This window comes from Tachypleus tridentatus, chromosome 11 (genome assembly GCF_004210375.1).
Source record: "Tachypleus tridentatus isolate NWPU-2018 chromosome 11, ASM421037v1, whole genome shotgun sequence".
Lineage (NCBI taxonomy): Eukaryota > Metazoa > Arthropoda > Merostomata > Xiphosura > Limulidae > Tachypleus > Tachypleus tridentatus.
In genome coordinates, this window is record NC_134835.1 from 82,227,257 (window position 1) to 82,249,315 (window position 22,059).

The 22,059-nt window shown below is 30.7% G+C and overlaps 1 protein-coding gene across 1 annotated transcript in view; it reads left to right on the top strand.

Annotated features, from left to right (window-relative positions):
* LOC143232604 (RNA-binding protein 28) overlaps positions 1-21,760 on the top strand; it is a 40,183-nt gene extending 18,423 nt beyond the window's left edge. Inside the window, exons 6-15 of the mRNA XM_076468224.1 lie at positions 227-319; positions 5,085-5,384; positions 6,931-7,193; positions 9,981-10,184; positions 11,826-11,981; positions 12,460-12,609; positions 13,188-13,277; positions 18,636-18,926; positions 19,885-20,073; positions 20,786-21,760. Coding sequence (XP_076324339.1) covers positions 227-319; positions 5,085-5,384; positions 6,931-7,193; positions 9,981-10,184; positions 11,826-11,981; positions 12,460-12,609; positions 13,188-13,277; positions 18,636-18,926; positions 19,885-20,046 — 1,709 coding nt within the window. The 3' untranslated portion in view covers positions 20,047-20,073; positions 20,786-21,760. The remainder of the gene's footprint in view (positions 1-226; positions 320-5,084; positions 5,385-6,930; positions 7,194-9,980; positions 10,185-11,825; positions 11,982-12,459; positions 12,610-13,187; positions 13,278-18,635; positions 18,927-19,884; positions 20,074-20,785) is intronic.
* Positions 21,761-22,059: the final 299 nt, after the last annotated feature.

The following is a 22,059-nucleotide window of genomic DNA, read 5'->3' on the forward strand; positions in this document are numbered from 1 at the left end:
GTAAAATTACTTGAACACCTGTTAAATACACATCATCTTACTCTGACCAGCTGTATACTTACAAAGGTATAACATAAAATAGACTTATTTACAAAATATAAAGTATCCTTTATTAACTTCAAATGTATCTTTGCAAGCTACCTGTTCTTGTGTAGAATAAAGGTGGTACATTAATGTTACTGACATTATGTATCTGTACTAAAAATGAACTACTATCATTTTGCAGATGGAAAAATGAAAGGTTTTGCATTTGTGCAGTTTGAGAAAACATCTAATGCAATTAAAGCTATAAATTCTCTCAATGCAAAAGAATTTTTAGGTAAGTTCCATAATATATATAAATTTATTTGATTATATTTATGTCAAAAGAAGCATTACATGTTTCTCGTGATTTTTATTTCAATAAAAAATCTTTAATTTGTAACTTTCTTTCAAAAGCATCTTTTTTTAAGATAGAATTATCTAACTTGGATATTTGAAATATGAAAAAACAGTAGAAGGATAAGCAGACTTTCTAATATTATATCTATGACAAGATAACGTACTGCAATATTATAGTTATAACAAAATATATTAATGTAATATTGTAGTTATGCCAAGAAAAACTACTGTAATATTACACATATGACAAGAAAGTAGTGCAATAGTTATGAAAAGACAAACTCTTAATATTGTAACAATAAGAAGACAAATTACTGTAATATTGTAGGTATGGCATGAACATCCAGTGTTATAGCCGTGAAATAGTACTGTAATAATTATGCCAATACATAGCTATTACAAGACAAACAGCTGTAATACTATAGTTACAAGAAGACTCCTGTATTATTATTATGAAATCTATGACAAGAAAATACTGTAATATTGGTTATTACAGGTAACTCCATTTCATATGTCTTCAGTTCTGACTGCAAAGGTTATCCAGTATTGTATGGGTGTGTATTAATGCTTTACTTCACCCAGAACTGGCTGGCTCAATTGTCCTAGTTTTCATTTTGTTAACTAGAAACTGTCCAGCAGTATATATGGGCTACTTTGTTTTAGGGTTTTGGCTTTAGAAGGAAATGAAAGACGAAAATACTAAAGTACCGAACATTTCCACTTTCTTTATACACTTTTGGTTTCCATTAATTACAGTTGACTAGTGTAATTACTGTAATTCTCTTTTTATGGCAGCTGCCTGATGGTGTATGTGAATTATCTTATTTTAGGATCTTTGCTTGAGAAATGAAATATAAAACACTGAAATATAACATATTTCCATTTTTGTTTACTTTTGTCCTGAAATCGAAAGATACATTTATTTAATCAGTTAAATGAGCCACTTTTAGGAATTTAATAACAAAAGAAGGAATGGGAACATTATGTAACTTCCTTCTTTATACAGTTTTTGCTTCCTTAATGTTTATATACCATCATCTAATTGGTATAAAAGTCAGGCATTAGCAGTGTCATTAACAGAATGTGGAACTGTTTCCAAACCAAAGTTATGGTTATTAGAACACCTGAATAAGGCAAACCATCCTCATTTCAGCATAAGTAAAAGAACATCTGTTGATTCAGGCTTTGAAATTGAATTCAGTGTTTACAGACCAACTGGTTGCTTTGTCAGTGTATGCATGATTAGAAACAAGCTTCACAAAATTGGTCTAAATGTCAGATGCACACAGTGAGATGCAAGCAACTCATCTACAATAGTGCCAAAAGCATGCCCAATGAAATAGCAAAGTAGTAACCTATGGCACAGTCTTCTTTTTACAGATGGATCACATTGCACCTTGTAGCTAAATAACAGATGTATACTTGTTTGTCCAAAACCATCCCATTTTATTAAAAGGATGTGAAACATTTGGTAATGGTGAGATGGATATAAACAGGAATAAAATTGGTGAATATACAAACTTCTACACCTACATTATAGTACCATTAACCACACATAATAGGATTCACACCCTTTATACAATATACAGTAGTGCAATTAGCCCTGATTATAGCCTAATGAATGATGATACATATCCTACTGTGTAAAGTGATTGATACTTCCCTTGAAGACAAGAAAAAAATGGCTGAAAGGTATACTTTTATCCATGTTCACTAAACTTCAATCTTGTTGAGATTGTATGAGATGCTCTTTAGAGACATGACACTACCATCTGAGTTACCATGGAAACAGTTCATTAGTGGTAGTGTTTGAGGATAGCTTAATACCATAAATATAAATATTAAGAATGCAGGATCAGTGCCAGACTGCTCTTTATTGTACTTGGTGATTATGTTCCATATTAAGATGCAATTTGATGAACTATACAGATGTAAATTTACATCTAAGTAATGTTCATTTAAAAGAGCATGTAGAATGACGAATTATTTTCATTTCAAAACATGACTGGTTGTCATTGCCTAATTTGCATAGAATTTAACTGAGAGAACTATGGTTTTACCACAGCTAAAACATCACAAATTCTGACAATCCTTTAATGTTTTTAATAGTGTCAACTGGGTTAGCTGGTGATTATTTTTAAATATAGAAAATATAAACAAAATGGAATTTTGCACACAATATACATAACATTTTTCACATACTGTACACATCAACTTACTTGAAAAGCTGGAATAATTGGAAACAGTAATTTTTATAAGCTGCTTATTTTAATGACATTAATTGATTTAATCATAATTCTGATTACTGGATAGTTGGAATGCTAATTTACATTAGTTGGTTTTATTTTATTTTACATTACCCAATCCAGATCATAATTTCAATTAATTTGTTGTTTTAAGTGCCACTACGCAATATTACCTGTAGTTGAAGGTAATCAGTTAATGAAGTTAATTGCCAGTTCTACAATGTAGTGAATACGATACTAATTGCCAGTTCTACAGTATAGTGAATACTATACTGATCTAATTTTTTTTTAATTTGATTATTAGTTTTAACCTAGTAGGTCTTTTTATTTTCTTTAATGGTATTTGTTCCTGCTAAATATATTCTATTCTTCTTGTTGGACATATATGCTTCAACTAAATATTTTATATTTCTTATTAAGAGTATTGTCTTCCACAAAGAGCATTTGTCTCGTAAGAATTTGACAAATGAAATTATTATAATCCAATTTTTATCAATTTATTTTGAAATGTACATCCTTTCTATTGAAACTTTGTTAGTTGTCTAATATTTCTTCCTTTGGCAATTATAATAAATAGTTTAAAACAATTGTATTTAAGGACACTATTAACTAGACTAATTAGATTTAAATGTTATGTTTTCACTGTTAAATGTGTTAAGTATGCTTGCTGAGCATAATTTGGGCATAAAGTTTAAAGAACTTTTAATTTCTCAGATTAAAAATAATTTTAAGAATTTTCTGAAGTTTCTTTGGAAGGCTAAGTTGGTTTTCCAAAAAACAACAAAGATCTTCACTAAAGATCCAAGAAGTTTTATTGCAGTGGAAAAAATAAGCCCAAACCAAGCAAAAGTTGCATTATATCTTAAGGAAAAAAACCAATGATTTTTAAACATAATGGTGATTTTTGACCAATCATGCTCATTGATTTTATTCTAACCAGCTTGGCCTGCTGCCAAGTGCAGTAAAGTACAGCTTGAAATGAGACTACTTCCATTTGAACCCTCACACATACTACTCTACCATCATACGTACACAATGTCTGAGTACTGCATGTGTATATGCACACTCACACATACACATGTTGCTAATATGTATTGTTTTAAATCCTGGCATGACCAGGTGGTTGAAACATTCAACTTGTAATCTGAGAGTCTTGGGTTTGAATCCCCATCATACCAAAAATGCTTGCCCTTTCAGCCATGAGGGCATTTTAATGTGATGGTCAATGCTACTATTCATTGGTAAAAAAGTAGCTGAAGAGTTGGCAGTGGGTGGTGATGACTAGCTGCCTTCTCTCTAGTCTTACACTGCTAAATTAGGGATAGCTAGTGCAGATAGCTCTTGTGTAGCTTTGCACAAAATTTCAAAAAGAAACAAGCAAACAAAAACAAAACAAATGAACAAAATATTTCTATTCGTACTCAGTTTGTATTGACCTGGAGAGAAAGAGAAACAGCTTGCCTTATTTTATTTATTGTTATTCTGTTTCATACTTATGAATACTTTCATAAAATTGTTTTTGCAATCATCATAATTATGCTGTGTTTAATTGATAGATTTTCCTGCTTTTCTCATGGTAGCTAGATCTTTTATATTTCTATTAGCCTTAAGCCTACTATACATGCAAAAGCAGAAGAGGGTCAATATTTCAACTATAATGATTAATGGAGAATATTCTGAATTTGATTTTGTAAATGTGATCATTATTTTTTTGTTTCTATCAAATGTTTATTGGTAAGACTTTGAGATAGCCATGCTAGTTTTATTGCCATAAGCATCTGTGCTGGAAATTGATCTCACTAGATATTTGTGTTATCAGAATTTATTCTCATTACGAATTCTTGTCCTTCCATATATATGCATACAAACATTGTGCAATACAATATCTCTTACTGTATCTAACTGAGCTGCATACATTGTACTATATTACTGCACATAGTATTCATAGTCATTTGAACTCCATACAAAATTGTGTGCATAAGTATCACAGCAATGCAACTTGTCCATGCTCGAAAGTTTAGTGACAGCATTATTTGCCAGTCACAAAAGGGAACTTTTCCTAACGTTTCAGCTTCTTCTGGTGGATTGTACCAACATTTCTCTTGTAAAAAGTTTTTCTTTTAACCAGAAAAATGAAAAAAATTTATTTCATGAGAGTTCAAATTTTTGAAAGTATAGTAAGTGAATTTACAGGTGATTTTGATTGAAGATTGTGGTCAAAGTTATGTGTTTAGTGTGACAGTATGACAGATGTTTTACAGTATACTGTGGTGCTGTTTTGAGTCAGAATCTGTTCCAGAGTGCTTGTCATCCATCATGCAAAACAAGGGTTTTAACTTGGTTATCCAAGGAGGTTTTTAGTTGTCTTGAATGACTATTAAAATCAAGTGATGCAGGATTAGTAACCAAGATGTTTTATTTTGAAATGGAACTTGCAGTATTTCTTGTGTGTTTTAGGTAGACCAATTGCAGTTGACTTTTCATTGCCTAAACTCAAATATAAAGAAGTAGCAGAGAAGTCAGTAGAACAGCAACAAGAACCTAAGACAGAAAAGTGTGAAGATGATCCAGGATCAGAAGATGTTAAGGATGGTGAAAAGAATGCTTCAGACAATGAAGATGAATCTAATGAGAGTGAAAGTGAGGATGATGAGGAGGAAAATAGTACATCAGATGTTGAAGGGGGCGAAGAAGAAGATGATGATGATGATGATGATAAATCATCTACAGAAGAACAGAAAAGTAAAAATGATAAAGGTAAGTTTAAGTGTTGGAATATTCATTTTAATAAAAAATTTGACAAAATTATTTTAAAATTACTCTTTAGATACCTTTTTAGTTGCACTTAAAACTAAATTAAGCTGTATTATTATCAAGTTATGTAAATGAACTTGGTATTAAAGTGTATATCATAAATCAATTTTTAATATTGTCAGACTTCTAGGTTCTTAATTTCAAAATGATTTATTTTAATAAATTCTCAGTCTTAACTTTTCTCTTCCATGTCACACTTGTGCACCATTAATTGCCTAATTTAGACAGTCTTTGCACTTCTATTTGAGCTTCTGAATTTTAGTTAAACTATACTTTTAATATGGGCAATTTAAAGGCAACCTAATTTTATAGCCCCCATCATCTTGATTTTTTGATACATAAATCAGAAATTCAAACCCACCTGCCATATCTTTCTATCACATACTGGCTTTCAAAAATGTCAGTTATTTGCATTGGCATTTACTAATGTTATTTATAACTAATAGAAAGAGAGTGTTTTACTAAATTTATGTTTTACATAATTTACTAAATTATGTAATATGTTATCTTTTTCTGACAACAACTTTTGAGTTACTGTCACACTGTTCACCTTGACAATGTAAGGTAAATTTTTCAACACACTTCTAGGTTAGTTATAAACCTGGTTACATTACAATTGCAACAGAATATTACATTCTCTGTTTTTGTTCCTAATTGAATGGTTGAAAGAAATAAAAATTCCATAAAGTACTTGCAAAAACACCCAAAATTAGTTACCCTGCACATAAGTACTAAAAATGTGTATAGAAAATGTGTATGTGTTTTTTGTGTATAGAATTTATTATTGTTTTTAAAGTAACTAGATTGTAGTAATTATGAACTACTTAAGTTAGATGAGAAAAGATAAATAAACAAAAAAACTGAATAAAAATATTTCTCAGCAAGGTATTCATGCAAACTGCCTATGTATTACATAATAGTTTGTTTTACCATGTACTCACTAGGCGTTTTAAGCTTTGTTATCCATATTTAGCAGCTAGACATGGTTCAAAGAGCAACAAAACAATAACATTAAATAAAAACAAATGTAATGTGTTATGAATTTGAGGCCAATTTTATTTTTTGTAGCAGTTACAAGGTTGGTAAAATGTGTTAGGGTAGAGAAAGTACCAGATGAAATATAGAGTTTTGCTAAAAAATGTAATATTCATTTAGGAAACGAAATTTGAAAAACTGTAAAATGAAAAGCATTCTCAACTGTAATATGAAACTTATCTTGCACTCAGGCTCAGAGTAGGAGTCAGACCACAAATCCATTAAATCATAGACAAATGTTTATTGAGAACGTAATTTAAAAAATCTTATTTTTATTGTATACAAAAGACTTGTAATATTTACTAAAGCTTACCACACTTCATGAAGATATATTTACTACATTAAATGTTGTTTTAACATGGAAGTAATTAGTGATGTTTAATGTTTTAAGCTCAGGTATAAAAACTGATGTGTCAGCTGTATAGAATGTAAAGTTTAAGGTGATGTTTTGTAGAAAACAAATCTTATCAAGGAAAAAAGGTGAATGTCCAGTCATCAAAGGATATTGCTGAGGGAAGAACTCTCTTTATTCGAAATGTTGCCTTCCATACAACAACAGAGACTTTGAATGAAGCAATGGCTGAATTTGGACCAGTTAACTATGCTCTTTTATGCATGGATGCTCTAACAGAACATCCTAAAGGATCGGCTTTTGTACAGTTTTTAAAAAAGGAGGACGCAGACAAATGCCTGAATAAAGCTAATGATGAATCACAGGTGTGTGTTAATTTGTTTTCAAAATTTAGGATATTCCTTCTAATTTTCTAGTGAAAGAGTGGATAATATTCCAGTCTTAAAGACAATTTATTATGATTGTTTTTATCACTCTTTCCTTATTGCTTTTCTTGCTGCAGATCTGTACAGCACTTTTTCATCAACAAATATAATTTGTCTCTTTATATGTCATTTAATTAAAGTGTGGTGATCAGATATAAATTGTTGTCATAGTTAATAGTTATTAACCATTACAATGGTGAATATCTGATTGATGCAACTTCACCTTAAGACTTAATTACTCAGTATGGCCATTCTGTAAATTAGTTAAAATAAATATCTATTTCACCTCCCTTCATAAATGTGTACAATTTAAAATAAATTCTTAAAGGACTTGATCTGCTTATCAAAACCTCATGATGTCAAAGACTAACCCAGACACTTTATAAAAACATATTCCAAGACAGGATCAAATATCACCATATAAATAAATGCAAGATACATACTAGCATTAAATATCTGTATCAGAAGAAAGGTAATACAATAGCAAACATAAACTCTATGAAGATATGCACATTTATTCAAACTCAATTATCACACATTCTCAAGAAATTGAAATAGACTAAGCTCATTCATTTATTCTCATGCACATTAATAAATGTAAGTAAAGAATCCTTTACAGAAATAACACAAAAAACTAATAAATAAAATAAACTTTGTCCTAACACACAACAAAATACTGTACCTACTTAAATATAGCTATAACTATTCATTAAGAACTCTATCCATTTTGCAGATGTCAAAACAAACCTTACAAGACACAATGATAAATGCAAACTTCTATGTATCCAACCTCATCACTGATGTGCCAACCCTCAATAAATGGATAAATGTAAAACTCTTAAGCCTCCCATTATGGCTGAAACAAATGTTTCTCATTGTTATTTGAAATGTTGCATGTTATGTATGGAAGTAAGTTGAGCTGGAAAGTATTTATTCTCCTTCCATCTCCTGTTGATATATAGTTTCGCTCAATGTTTTTCACTCAGCCCTTCAGTAACTAGCAAGATGCCTGATAAAATGTACAACAGCTGCATACTGACTATGTGGTGAGTAGTAACCCTAATTACTGTATATGCTTGATGAACTTGTCTCATATAGTTTAGAAGATAATGAAAGTAAGTCGTGTTCAAGGGAATAATAATGAAGAGGCAACGAGACAAGAAGATGCTAGCTCTCCATTTAGTGATGATGATGATGATCAAGAGGATGAACGTGGGCCAAGCAGGAGAAGATGAAAACAACATTAACAGTGAGAAACATTTGTCCCAGCTACAGTATAAGGGGGTTGGTGTACTTGAATATATGTCCCACTTGTAGTGAATAGGTTAAGGAATGTGTGCAGCTGAAATGTAACTCACAGCTTTCTGTATGAACACAACTTTCAACTTCAGGATAACTGCGATCAAAAAATAAGTTTTAACGGTGGGTTCACCACTTTCTCTAGTACTCAGTACCATCTACATGGAGCATTTCAAAGTTTATAATTTCCTTGATACAGCCAATCTACATTCCTATATTTGCCACAGAAATATATGATGATTTCTTTGTAATATTGCCACATACACTACAGACAAGTTTCAAGAGTTTATGAAACATCCTTAATAGCCACAATCCTATGATACAGTTCACAAAGGAAATAGAAAAATGTAAAAAAATTCTGCAGACATGATGGTTACTAGACACATAACTCCTCTGTAGTTTATAGGAAATTTACAATACTGGTAGATATACTAACTATAAATCAACCACCCTATAGTTTATAGACAAGCATCATAGACTGCCCAGCTTCCAGAATGTATGTGATTTCTAATAATGAAGCTCCTCAGCTGCTTTCTGAAGATGACCATAAATTAGTAAATGAAACATAGAATAAAAATAATTAGCCATTAGTAACTAATTATAAAAAAAAATATTTAATCTTTACTAGATCTTGTCCTTCAGTGAAAAGTCACATGCTCAGGTTATTTATTGGATTGTTATTAATAAAGTTGAAAGCAATTATGTTTCTCCAATTTGTAAGAAAGTTGAAAAAATTTTAGAATAAGTTTTTAAGGGTTAAATACATTGTTTTATGCTCAAATAATAAACATGAGTAATGCTGAATGTGAGTAATTATTCATTTTTTTTTAAATTAATTTCAGTCCAACCATTGTTTCTTTTACATTTGTAACATATTATAAATTTAGTGAAGTATAAGAATCTATTGAAATATTAATTTCATTTGTTTAATAATTATGTTACCTTTTTCAGTACCAAGAGCTATAGCTTAATTATAATTACAAAAAAAAATACCTTGTTATTTAATGATTTTCTGTATTTGCATTTATCATGGTTGTATGTTTTTTTTAAAAATAAAACATATACATTTACAGATGTTTTATTGTTTATACTCACTTTTTATCTTTGTTATTACTTTACTTGCTCTAACTTAAAGTCACAAGACACTGGTATTTATAGTAAAAATTAAATTTATCACACATTAAAAAATGATGGCTTAAAGTGTTCATCTGCATGTTTTACATTTTACTGTTCTGTTTGTGTATTTGTGTATAAGAAATTAATGCACTAAAATGTATTTGTTCTGATTTAAACAGTTTTATGTTTTATCTTAATAAAACATTTTGTTCTATTCAGACCTTTGAAATTATTTGAAAATGTAAGTTTGAAATTGAACCTTCACTATTTGTAAATTGAAGAATTCAATTCATTCTTAATTCTTTGGTTTAGAATGGAGGAATTATTCTAGATGGAAGGAAACTCAACATTTCTGTTGCTCTCGGTCGGACAGAAATCCAAAAGAAAGTGCAAGAAAAGCAGGAAAAGAAACCAAATGATCGTCGTAACTTGTATCTTGCTCGAGAAGGACAGGTACGAGCTGGATCAATGGCTGCTGAAGGTGTGTCTCAGACTGATCTTGCAAAACGGATGCAGGTTAGTATGAGATCATATTTTACTAATTTTATATTCTTGGTTCATGATGGAACTTCTAAGAAAAAAATGCTTGCAGTACTCATTGATTTACATTTTGAACAATAACCTTAGTTGGTTTTTAAATTTTAAAGGAAATTTGAACAGTCAGAAGTGATTACTAAAAGCTGATGCTGTGTTATTGGATGATATCATATACAATACATATCTTCAGTAATTTTAAAATTATATATATAAAAAAAATTTCTAAGTTTTTTTCCTAACCATAAAACAGTGAAGAAAAAGCATTACAGTTTACAAAAATGTATGAAAATAAACTGTAAAATATGTATAACTTGTACACCTGATTTATCATGGTCTGCAAAACATATTTATATAATCGAGTGAAATTAGAGCAGTTTCTAGAACAAAGTAAACATTGATAATTTGAAGTATTGTCATACCCTTCATTTTCATATTATATTGATAAGAATCTGTGCATATAAATGGAATTCCATTCTTCTGTTACCACAAAAATAAAATAGTTGTATTTATCTAAAGCCAAATTTCCAGACTACATTTATTTGTCAAACCCTAAAAAGTTATTATAAAATATTTTAGCCCCTTTTTACTTTTATTACCCTCAGATAATTACACTGTGTTTACTTTGCTTCAACTTTATCAAATGTTAAACAAAGATGACAGTATCTGTAGATCATTCAGTCCACTTATTGGTTTATTGTTATTGAAATTTACTAGGTAAATATTTAGAAAATCAGTTAATTATCAACTTTAGTTGTGTAAAATCAATTTTGTTTCTACTCCAATCTGAAAGTTATAATTACTAAAAAGAAGTATTTCTTGAGTTGGAAAAATTTTTATTCAACTCAGTTACCTGTTGGGTAAAAGCTGTCATTCTTGATTGAAAAAAAGTCTGAATATGTGTAATAATGAATTACTTTTGTGTAGTATTATTAATATAGTTAGAGTCTTGAAACTTCCTAACTGATTAAGTGAAGGAAAATGGTGTATTTTGAAATGTTGACATGGTTGCTTTGTTTAATCTCTTAAGATACATTTATGTCTTGATTTTTAATTTACAATCTTTTCTATCCTCTCACTTGTCAGTGCCCACTCTACTTCAAAAAAGCACAAATAAAAATAATCCTGTTATAGCAGGGTAAAGTTTAAAATTACATATGAAAATAGTTGTAAGGAAAAGAAATAATGACTGATATTTGAGCCAAACAACTATAATTGAAATAAAAAAAGTTATAATGCTAGACTTAACATAGTTATTCTTGTTCATATGTAATTGTACAGTTACCTGATGTTAACTAATTATATCAGTAGGGTATATTTTTATGAATAAACAGAAAGTACTGTTTTTATTTACTTCATTATTGTAACAAGAATTTATGTATGAATTACGTGAAGAAGGTTATAGGCATTGAGCTGTTTATTCAAACCTAGTTTTCCAAGTTTGAATAAAAAAATATTGTTTAATATGAAGTGCCTTCCTTATATTAGCTTCATTCAAAATACTGACATAATTAACTTTTAATAGAATAACACTAATCATGAAAACATAATTAAAAATTTTTATTTTCTGACTGAAAGTTTTAAGAGTTTAAGTATGACGTTTCATTCATCTTAACATTTCAGTTAGAAACCAGAAAGCAAAAACTGCTGCGTAACTATCAGTATTTCATTTCACCAGTGCGACTCATGGTACATAACCTGCCAGCTTCAGTAGATGACAGAAGGCTAAAAGGAATGTTCCTCCAAGCTGTTGGAGATCACAAAGCAAGAATCACAGAGGTGATAAAAATACATAAAGTTCATTTAGAAAATTATGTCAATTTATACCATCCTGCATGTTTAGTACATAAGAATTTGACTACATTTTTTAAATTTAGCATGTATTGATACCTCAGTAAAATACAGTGATTACAGAAGGTTTTTATGTAATAATTTGACAATTTTTTTTTAATGTAACAGTATCAGGGTGTGCCAGTAAATAGTGTATGTATATAGTTAAGAATCAAGGTTGTAAACCTCTTGAAATGTTTTACTCCATTTATAGTTACTGCATTACATCTTGCATTGTCTTTTCTTGATCACATATAGATTATTTTCAGTAGTTGCTGATTTTTTTTATATCCATAAGAATAATTAAATAAGCAGTACCTCACAAAGAGTAGTGTAATCTCTATTATTGTAACTGCTGCAACTGTTTGTAGTTTTATTAATATAATTTTTTTATATTTTATCATTTATTTTTTCAATTAATTTTCAGGCAAGAGTGATGTGTAATTTAAAACAGATTGACACAAAGAAGCTGGGGAAATCAAAAGGTTTTGGCTTTGTTGCCTTTACAGAACACAAGCATGCTCTGAAAGCTTTGCGAGAGCTAAATAACAACCCAGATATTTTTACTGTAAAAAAGGTTAGTACAGTATTTACTGTAAAGGAAAGGTAAAATTGTATTTTCACTTTGTCTCTGCTTATTTTAATTATTCATGGTTAACTGGTGGTTTAAGCTACTATAACATTGTGAAACAATAGTTTGACTTTTAAGCATAACAGGTAATACTTCTTGTATTATAAGAAAACAATTTCAATCTCCAGCTTTTAGACCAACAAATTAAGAAATTTTAATGTGAAATATCACTTGACAATCAATTTTAAGAAATAAAAATACCCTTGCACAAATGATGTTTAAATGCAGTGGATATCTTACCTTTCATGGACTTATAAAGTATATAAAAGATAAATATTCAGTTGTTTTTTGAGAATTGTCAGATTTCTAATGGGTTTTGTTTTTTTTATCTCTTGCTTGTATTTCTTTTTAGTTGCCAAATGAAGAATGTCTACAGATAATGAATTGTAATGACATTTGCTGCGAAAATAGATATTAGCTATTCTGTTATAAGAAAAATGTATATTTAGCATTGGTTTTTAATTTTTTCCTTATAAATAGTTGCAATAACTCCTCACCTGTATATTACTGCTTTATTTTTTCAGAGACCAATTGTTGAGTTTTCAGTGGAAAATAGAGCTGCTTTGAATGCAAAGGCAAGAAGGTTGGTGAAAAGTAGAGAGAATTTAAAAAAAGTAAGTTTTGTAGGATTGAAAATAAAGTGGAGAAGTAGAAATATTAGTCATAGGAAAACACTTAGGAATATAAAAACTAGTTTTCTGATACAAATTGTCTTTTTTTTCATATATTTGTATGTATTTCTTCATTGAGTTACATAATGTTCTGAATGGTGCTTTCTTCCTTTCACAGGCTTACCTCTTGTCACTCATTGCAGCTCCCTATATGTGAACTTTTCTTTATGCATACTGCAAACCCTTCACTCACCTTAAGTATTAAATGTTTTCAGCATGTCTGTCATGTAAACCATCATGCGTAGCCTCTCAACCAATAGAAGTATAGTATATTCACGTGACGCAAGTGACTCCCTCTCTTTTCCTCTACCAAACAAGAATAGTATTTTTTAATGTAATTTCAATTTGAGATGCAGTTTCTTCATAAAGTGGTTATACTTTATAAAATATTGTTTTCTTTAGAGTTATTTTAGTTCTGTCTCACTGTAATTGTCTTTTTTTCATTTACCTTGTTATTGACTTTAGAAGCATGAATTCCAAAGTTAATGTCACCATTTCAGTTGTCTCAACTTCGACAGTAGCTTTGTCCAGAAGTAGGTGACCTGACAGGAGATTTATCAATGTTTCCTTGTAGAGAAATTGAACATTATATGGGTCAACATCTGACTCCAGATCTTGATCCACTTCTTCCTGAACATGTTGAACCTATTCAGGCTGACAAACACTTTGATCACTTCTTTCCACCTCCTTATTTTGCTGTGTGTTTTTGCACCTTTTCTGAAGACTCAGTTTAGTTTTCCACCATTTTTTCAGACATTATTTTTCAAGGATGTGATGTTTTATCCCTTACCTATTTCTTATGACCAACATCTTTCCTTACTACATGAACATTCTTCCCAACCCTGTTTAGTTTTTTTCCTCTCCCCTAACAATCAGGCCCATGCTGAACAATTTGCCTCCTAGTTAAATGATGTTGTTAGGCCATGGGCTTTAGATCAGTCTGCCCTTGCTTATTGTTATGAAGACTGACTTATCTTGACATATGGAACAACAACTGTTAGGTTCTGTTTTTATGCACTTGATTCTCCTTTCAGTTTAACCCTTGTCCAATTTTCCCATGTACATCTTACCCTCTTTGCACTATTCATCTTCTATTTGAGGCTCTTTACAGCATCCTGAGCCAGAAAGTCACAACAATAGAGAAATCACATATATAATGCCAGAACCAAAGATGAAAAATGTACCAACATAGAGGTAAGGAAGGAGAGGACATCCCCAGAATATCCCTCAGGACTTCTGTAAAGAGCCATAAAAACAGGGCCATATGTAGATTCAAGAAATGCATGTAAATGGCATTTCATGTGCAATACAATCCTTTTTGGAATCTTGAGTGGTTGTGGTCCAACAACAATCTACGCTTTCCCATTTTGTAACCCATTTGTCTCAATTAGAATCAAGTGTGGCATCTGTTACAGTTTCCTGTCCTTCCTCTTCTGAACTCTTATCTGTTCCTCCTTCTCAAAGTACCACAGCTTACTTTCCTCAATGACACGTTACATATCCAACAGTACTAGCAACTACCTAGTGGGCTCTGGTCCAGTAAGAGCTCGATTTGTGGCCTTTTTCCAATGATGGTACCATGATGGTACCATTTTGTCATTGATGTTTGGATTCAAAATCTCATTTCTTGACACATTTCCCTTGTCTCCTGTATGTGTTTTCTTCCTCCCACTTTGGGATCCCATTGTTTGTCAGCATGTGTCAAAAGCAGTTCAGAACCTCCTCACTCAACAGGCTATTAAATGTGTCTCTCGTCAATTGCAAGAATTTTACTCTCAATTACACTATGTAACACAAATTTTGTTCTTGGATAGTATGTGTTATTTCTTAATTGCTTGTGTTGTAAAAGTACAGAAAATGGCCATTATTCCCTTCAAACTTCACTTTTGTGACCTGAATAATGAAACTTAGAAATTAACTTATTTTATGTGTAAAAACAGGCAAATTTGCACATTTTAATTTACATAAGGTCTGAATAAAACAACATATGAATCATTTAGTGTGTTACGGTGTTCCTACTGTCCCAAAAACAAAGATAACAGGGAAACTTGGTAAAGCCTCCTTGGAGACCTATCAAGAATGCCACCATTTTGAAGTCTTTTATAACCTTCCAGCCATACTCATCATACTTCAAAGCTTCTAGCAAGGTCTTTATGCTGTTGTATTCCTCTTTGCTATGCACCAAATAAGCCAGGAGAAGAGATGGATACTTATTCCCTTGATGGAGCAGCACAGCTTTGAGGCTTCTGGGCGAGCTATCACTGAAGAGGCGCCACTCGTTTGGGTTACAGGCAAGTCCATTTACCTCGCACAATTAGATACATTGTGGCAGAAGCAGAGCCCATCTTGACAAATGAAGAAGCTTAAAAAATGTCAGTGATGCTTCCTCTGACTTGCAACTTGCACACTTTCATCTAACAAATCCCACTCCTTGAGCCTAGATGTCAAAAGCACGGCATTTGACTTTGTTAGACCAAGATCTCTGATAAAGTTATTGAGGTCTCTTTGGTTGGGGTGATATGGGTTTCTCTCACCAGCTTCACTTCTAAAATTGTAATCTGGATCTTCAACGTCTACCTCCGCTTCTGATTTGCTGGTCTCTTCTGAGGATGGCTACTTTCTCTCTGGCAGAGTGGGTACAGGGAGCTCAGGGTAGTGTGGCACTAACGTGTAAGAGGTTCATTCAAAATATTTTATATGTGCTATTTTTTCTATACTTTTGGAAATTTTTTAAAAAATAAATTAAAAGATATATAAATTTTAAAAGGTATAAAATTTGTATAATATAAAATCTTACTATTCAAGCAAGCAAAAATTGTCCATATTACCTCTAGAGTTGTTTTTTGCAGTGCTTGCAGATAAAATGAGGTGCCCAGGCTTTGTCTTGATCCCTACAGGCATGCCGCAATATGCCTTGTCGGCTTCACACATTTCAGTAGATACTGTCACACAGTACTTTTTCACTCTTGTCTTGATAAATTGGCCACATACATAGCAGAATGCATCTGGAAAATGCTTGCAGCTTCTTGATGCCATCTCTGATAAAATCAGATAGATCTATGTGTTCACTTAGGCAGCTAGAACTAAACTGAAGTGGTGAGTCCCTGTATATATATATCACTATGGAAAGTTTTAGCAAATTCTAAAAGGTTCTTGAAAATTCTCGTAAGTTTTACAGCATTCTTGAAAATTCTTGTAAGTTCAAGAAAATTCTTTATCAGCTACTCAACACTGAATCTACCTGGAATGATCTGGAAAATGGGTAAATTTGAAAATTTCATTACCCATGTCACAAAAGCAAAGTTTGAAGAGAAAATAGGTCTTTTCCATTTACTTTAGGTGTAAGCAATTGGGAAATAAAACTTTCTGCCCTGGAACAAGAAAAAGTAAAAATTTTGTTACATAGTGTTATTTGTCATTCCTAAAAAAATGAGGACTATTTGTCCCACCTCAGTCACTTTATTCACCTACCCTGTTACCCCATGGAGTTCTATCTCACCATTTGGTGAGCATTCTTTTCATGTTCATGGATGACCAAGAAGGACATCACCAATGCTTAACTGCATATTCCCATCTCAGAGAGGTCTCATCCATAACTTTGGTTCACCCATTGTGATACTGGATGTTTGGCTCCCAGATCAAGATAATCCTGATATAACATGTTTTATGCCCTGGGTTTGGATGGTTCTAGATTCCATCTTGTCTCTGGGGCTTGAGATGAAGACTGTGATCCTCATTCTATTCTCTGCATGGGTTTTGGAAAGAGTTGGCTTGTCAAATATAGTCTGACACATCCTAGCCTATCTACACCATGAGGCTTGTCCTTTGTTTACCCACTTTGCTACTTCATGAGATTGATTTGTGTATATCTATTTAAGGGTTTGGATACTTGTCCTCCTTCAATTCACTTCCATTTTGATCTGCTACTATCCTTTCTCCACCTTTTTACTCCACTCATTATGAATGAGTGAAAAGTACACCTGATCAAAAGTGGTGTGGTGGTTCCCTTCTTCAAATCTGACTCCCTCATCTCTGGAGGTATCATTTGGACAATCCTGGGAGGTACATCAGTTCTCCTCTTACATTGATCATCCCTCCTTCTAATCAATGTGGGATTCTAACTAATCTTGTGCGTGGAGGGAAGTACTGTATCAGAAGTTATAATTTTCATACATTCAGAATGTATTTCTGATGAGTACTTGTCTCCACCCTTTTTTCTCTGCACTATTCTGGTTGTTTTGTCTTTTTCCAAACTTCAAAGGTATAGTTTGGTAGAAGTTGCATAGAGGGAGTCACATGTATCTTGTGAGTGTACTATTAGATGTGATAAATGATGATTTAGATGAGAGATACACCGGAATAATTTGATTCCAATAGGGAGGACCAGAAGGCTTATGGTACACATAAATAAAAAGTTTGCATACATTTTTCAGTTAGGAAAAATAGCAACTTTTAACATCAGTTTGTTCATTATTCTTTAACAAGATGTCACTTGCCCAGGGGCTCTGTGATAAGTTTGAAGGCTTATTGTGTTAAAAACCAAGTTTCGATACTTATGGAACCTATTGTTTATGTTTAGCTTTAAACATAAACTTAAAAACAAAATTTTCCGTTTTTGGAGTACTAGGTTCATATATTCAATACATAATTAAGTTTTAAGAAGTAATATTTTTTTAAAAGTATTTGTGGAGAAATAAAAATAGAGAACAAATAGAATAATAAATACGTTTTAATGGAGTCTACTAATGTATTCCAAGAAACAATATTTAGATTTTATTAAGAACAGTCTTTGCTTGCAATTTTAATAATATAATATTATGTTTGTCTGATCTTGCTACTTTTTCTTGAAGCTTTATGAAACAGAACCAATGTAAAATTTGTCAACATAATCTATTTCAAATTTAGAATTCTGGTAAAACTCTTGTAAAAAATAAAGTCGTTGTAGATATATTTTTTTAGAAATATAAAAATGTTTATTTGTAAAATAAACAAGTGTAATTAAAGTAAAAGACTACAATTCTTATAACCTACGTATGGACAAAAGCATAGATCCTTTTAGAAACATCATATAAAATACTTGTTTCAGTGTCTTGTTAGAAATGATCAGTAATAATGCACCACTAGTTTTGCTATTGTTTATTTACATTGGTTTAGTTTTATTTCTTTTAGAGTATCACTAATGTCTGTTTAAACATTTGATAAACACTATTTTACAATGTTATAAATGTTGTTTAAATAGTGTAACATTATTATTATTATGTGTACATTTTAATTTGATAATTTTCTCTTTTTTTATCATAGAAAGGTGAAGGAGGACTACGACTTGCCAAGGTTCCCTGGAAATTGAATAAGAAAGAGAAGAAAAGATCTGAGATGCCTCCACAGAACCATGCTGAAGGGAGAAGTGAGGAAGATGGTAAATCATATATGGGGTCTAAAGCAAAAGAAGGAATGAAGGGACTTTCAAGTCATTTTGGACCAAAAATTCGACATAAACGTCCAAAACTTCAAACCGATAACCTTGAGAAAAATCCTAAAAGGAAACGACAAGAAATGGCCACTGCTGTAGAAAAGCATTTAAGGAATAATTTTGTATGTACTCTTTATAAAATTGAGTTTAGGATAACTTTTAACACTGAGTCAAAAACTGTGAGTGTAGTTTTTCTTGTACAAAACTATGCATGTACAATAGTCATGAAAATTTTTTACCAATTATTTTCCACAATTGAAATAAGAAGAGTATTTACTTTTATGATACTGATATTTGAAGGTTAATGTACATTAAAAAGTTAGGAATTTAAACTTGTGCACATTGTGTAACATATACACACCTGATCTATTGTTAGAAGTGTAATCAAATGGTGGTAATTTATCTCATTATGTGTTTAAAAAAGAAGAAAAATTTGTAATCATAACATCTAAAGTTACTTTAGACTAATTGTAATTATTTTATATGGAAATATTTTTAAATTGAAGGAAATAAGTTGCAGAGTGTTTCTGACCCAATATCAAATTAATTTTAACAATAATTTACAGTAAAATTTGTTCTAAACCATTAATTCCCATCTGTAGTATGAAACTGTAAGATGTATGCAAAATTAATATTGTTTTATGATAAAACATGTGCTAAATTTTACCATAATAAAAAAATACTTTTATTTGAGTTCAGAGACCTAACTTGTCTATCACTTTCACATTTAAATATTATGATTCGCTGCACTTGAAATTGTCATTATTTTCTTTAATTGTGAGCCATCATATTTCTAATTTACTATTGATTATGTGAATTGCTAGGAGAAGCTAAGAAAGATTACACTTTTCTTATTGTTGTTGGATAAAAAATCTTATCTAACTGATTATACCAGTAAGTTTCTGATTTACCACTAAGCAAGAAAATAATCTTTTTTGGGTGTTTAACTTCAAAATGAATTCATTCAAATATAATTTCTGTTTAGAATACAGTAAAGATACTTTTTTATTTGTTCATAAATATTTTTCTGAATCAAACATTTATAAAATTCTTAAGTTTAAACCTTTTTGTAATCTATAGGAAGATACAAGTGTTAAGAAGAAACAAAAGAAGAATCAGAGAAGAAAATCCAACAATCGTCAACAAGATGACAACTTCTCTCGTCTTGTAGAACAATATAAACAGAAACTGATGACTTCTGAAATGGTCTCTCGAAGATCAAAGTGGTTTGAAGAGTCCTAGGTGATCCATAAAGAAATAGTTAATGAGGTAAAAGATATCTTGAAGCAACTAAATGTTTGCGTGCTAGAAGTAACCATGCATTTATAAACTCAAATGAGATTGGAAAGTGTTTTGTATGTTGAAAATAGCAATATAAAATATACATACAATGTATATTGGGCCTACACCTAGGAACATGTACACTTAATTATAGGAATGACTTATTGCATTCTTTCAGGTTGTAATGTTAAATGTAGGTCATGTGAAGAATAACAGATTTATGAAACGTATTTATCATTTTTAACCAACTTGAGATTCCATTTTATGAAAGTGGTTTAAGTAAGTTGCCTGGAGAGCTGTAGGGTCGAAATACAATTTAGGTATAAATTCGTAAAATAATAATTACTTTAACTGTGATCAAAATAATGGTGTTATAGATTTTATTTGAACATTTCAAAAAGCTTTCAACTTGATGTGCTAGTGAAAGCCATATATAACTTTGATGTATTGAAAAGGTATTCTTTCTCATATGTACAATTTACATTAATTTTGGTGTGAGTGTTTATTGTCTTGGGAATGTTTTAGTAATGTCCTCAATCACAAAATACATTTTGGACTTATAGTTCTATTCATTACTGGTTTACAGTGTTATTAATCATATTTGTTCTTACTTATGTAAAAACTGTAAGAACTTTATCAAGATGTATTTTCCTTTTAGTTTTCAATAATTTTAATACATTTCTTTCTCTTTCTGTTTCAGGGTGGTGAAAAATTAAAAATGTTTTACGATTATTTAAAGTTTATTAAGCCATTAATACACAACTTGTTTGTACATATGGAACATTAAAATCGTTCATCAGTCTCATTCTGGTTCTTTTTATCAACTTTGTTTCATAAAGACAACTTGAACTTACTAATACACTTGTGTTTTATTACATCTTTGGTACATACAGTACGTGTATATATTTGATTAATAGCAATGTTAGTGTGGAAGAATAATGGTTGCATTAAAACATCACACCCTTTTCCAACGAAAGATATTCTTTGAAAACCTCCAATACAAATATCATAGTGATAAAGCTGATATTATTTCCTGGTTTTTATTAACCAGTTAATAAACAACATTTTGAGTTTCAAGTCAAAATTTTACAAACATCTAACCTTGCTTCAAAATCAACAGCTGTTTCCATAAGAAAACATGACTGGTGTATCTTTATACTCAGAAATTCCATTTGACCATTTTTTAAGGGACATTGTTCTTATAGAATGTGATTAATTCTTAATTCAATTCTATGTTTCTTAACATATTTTGTTAAAGAAATGAAAAATCATTTGAAGATTATAATTATCACAAATTATTGCTACTAACCCTTGCTTACTAAATTTAAAAACATTATTTGTAGAAATATGTATAATCCTTTCTGTAATGTTTGATGTAGTTCTTGTAATTTCACAAACACAAATTAACAAAATTCTGTAGCCAGGGGCAAAATTTTGAACCAATAATGAGAATATTTTAGGATAATTTAGGATTATTTTAGGATTCTTCTCTTCTGAAAACAAAAATATTTGGAAAACGTATGTTGTCATGATTTTAAATGTGATATAAAATTTGAATAATGTTACACTTGAAACTCCAGTTATAAGTTGTATAAATTGAATTTTGACCACCACATATCAAACAAATGTCTTGGATAACAAAATGATGAATAAATTTCAGTTTTGATATCATGTATTTCATGTGTTGTTGTTTTTTTTAAATTTTGGTGCAAACACGTGAAATGTTTTATTTTTAAGGACAAGATCCAACTAAAAACACATTAAAGACATGAAGGGATAATTAAGTAATAAGGGTTTCTGTATGTGGTACAAGAATTCTTGCACTGATTGTTTACTTCCTAACTTATATAGAAAAATATTAACATGAAGTGATTTGTAGAGTGGGTAACAGCACATTCCTGAACTATGTCACAAATTGGAAATTTCCTTTTATATAATTAGTGTCTTAATTTTTATTTATAAAATATTTTCTAT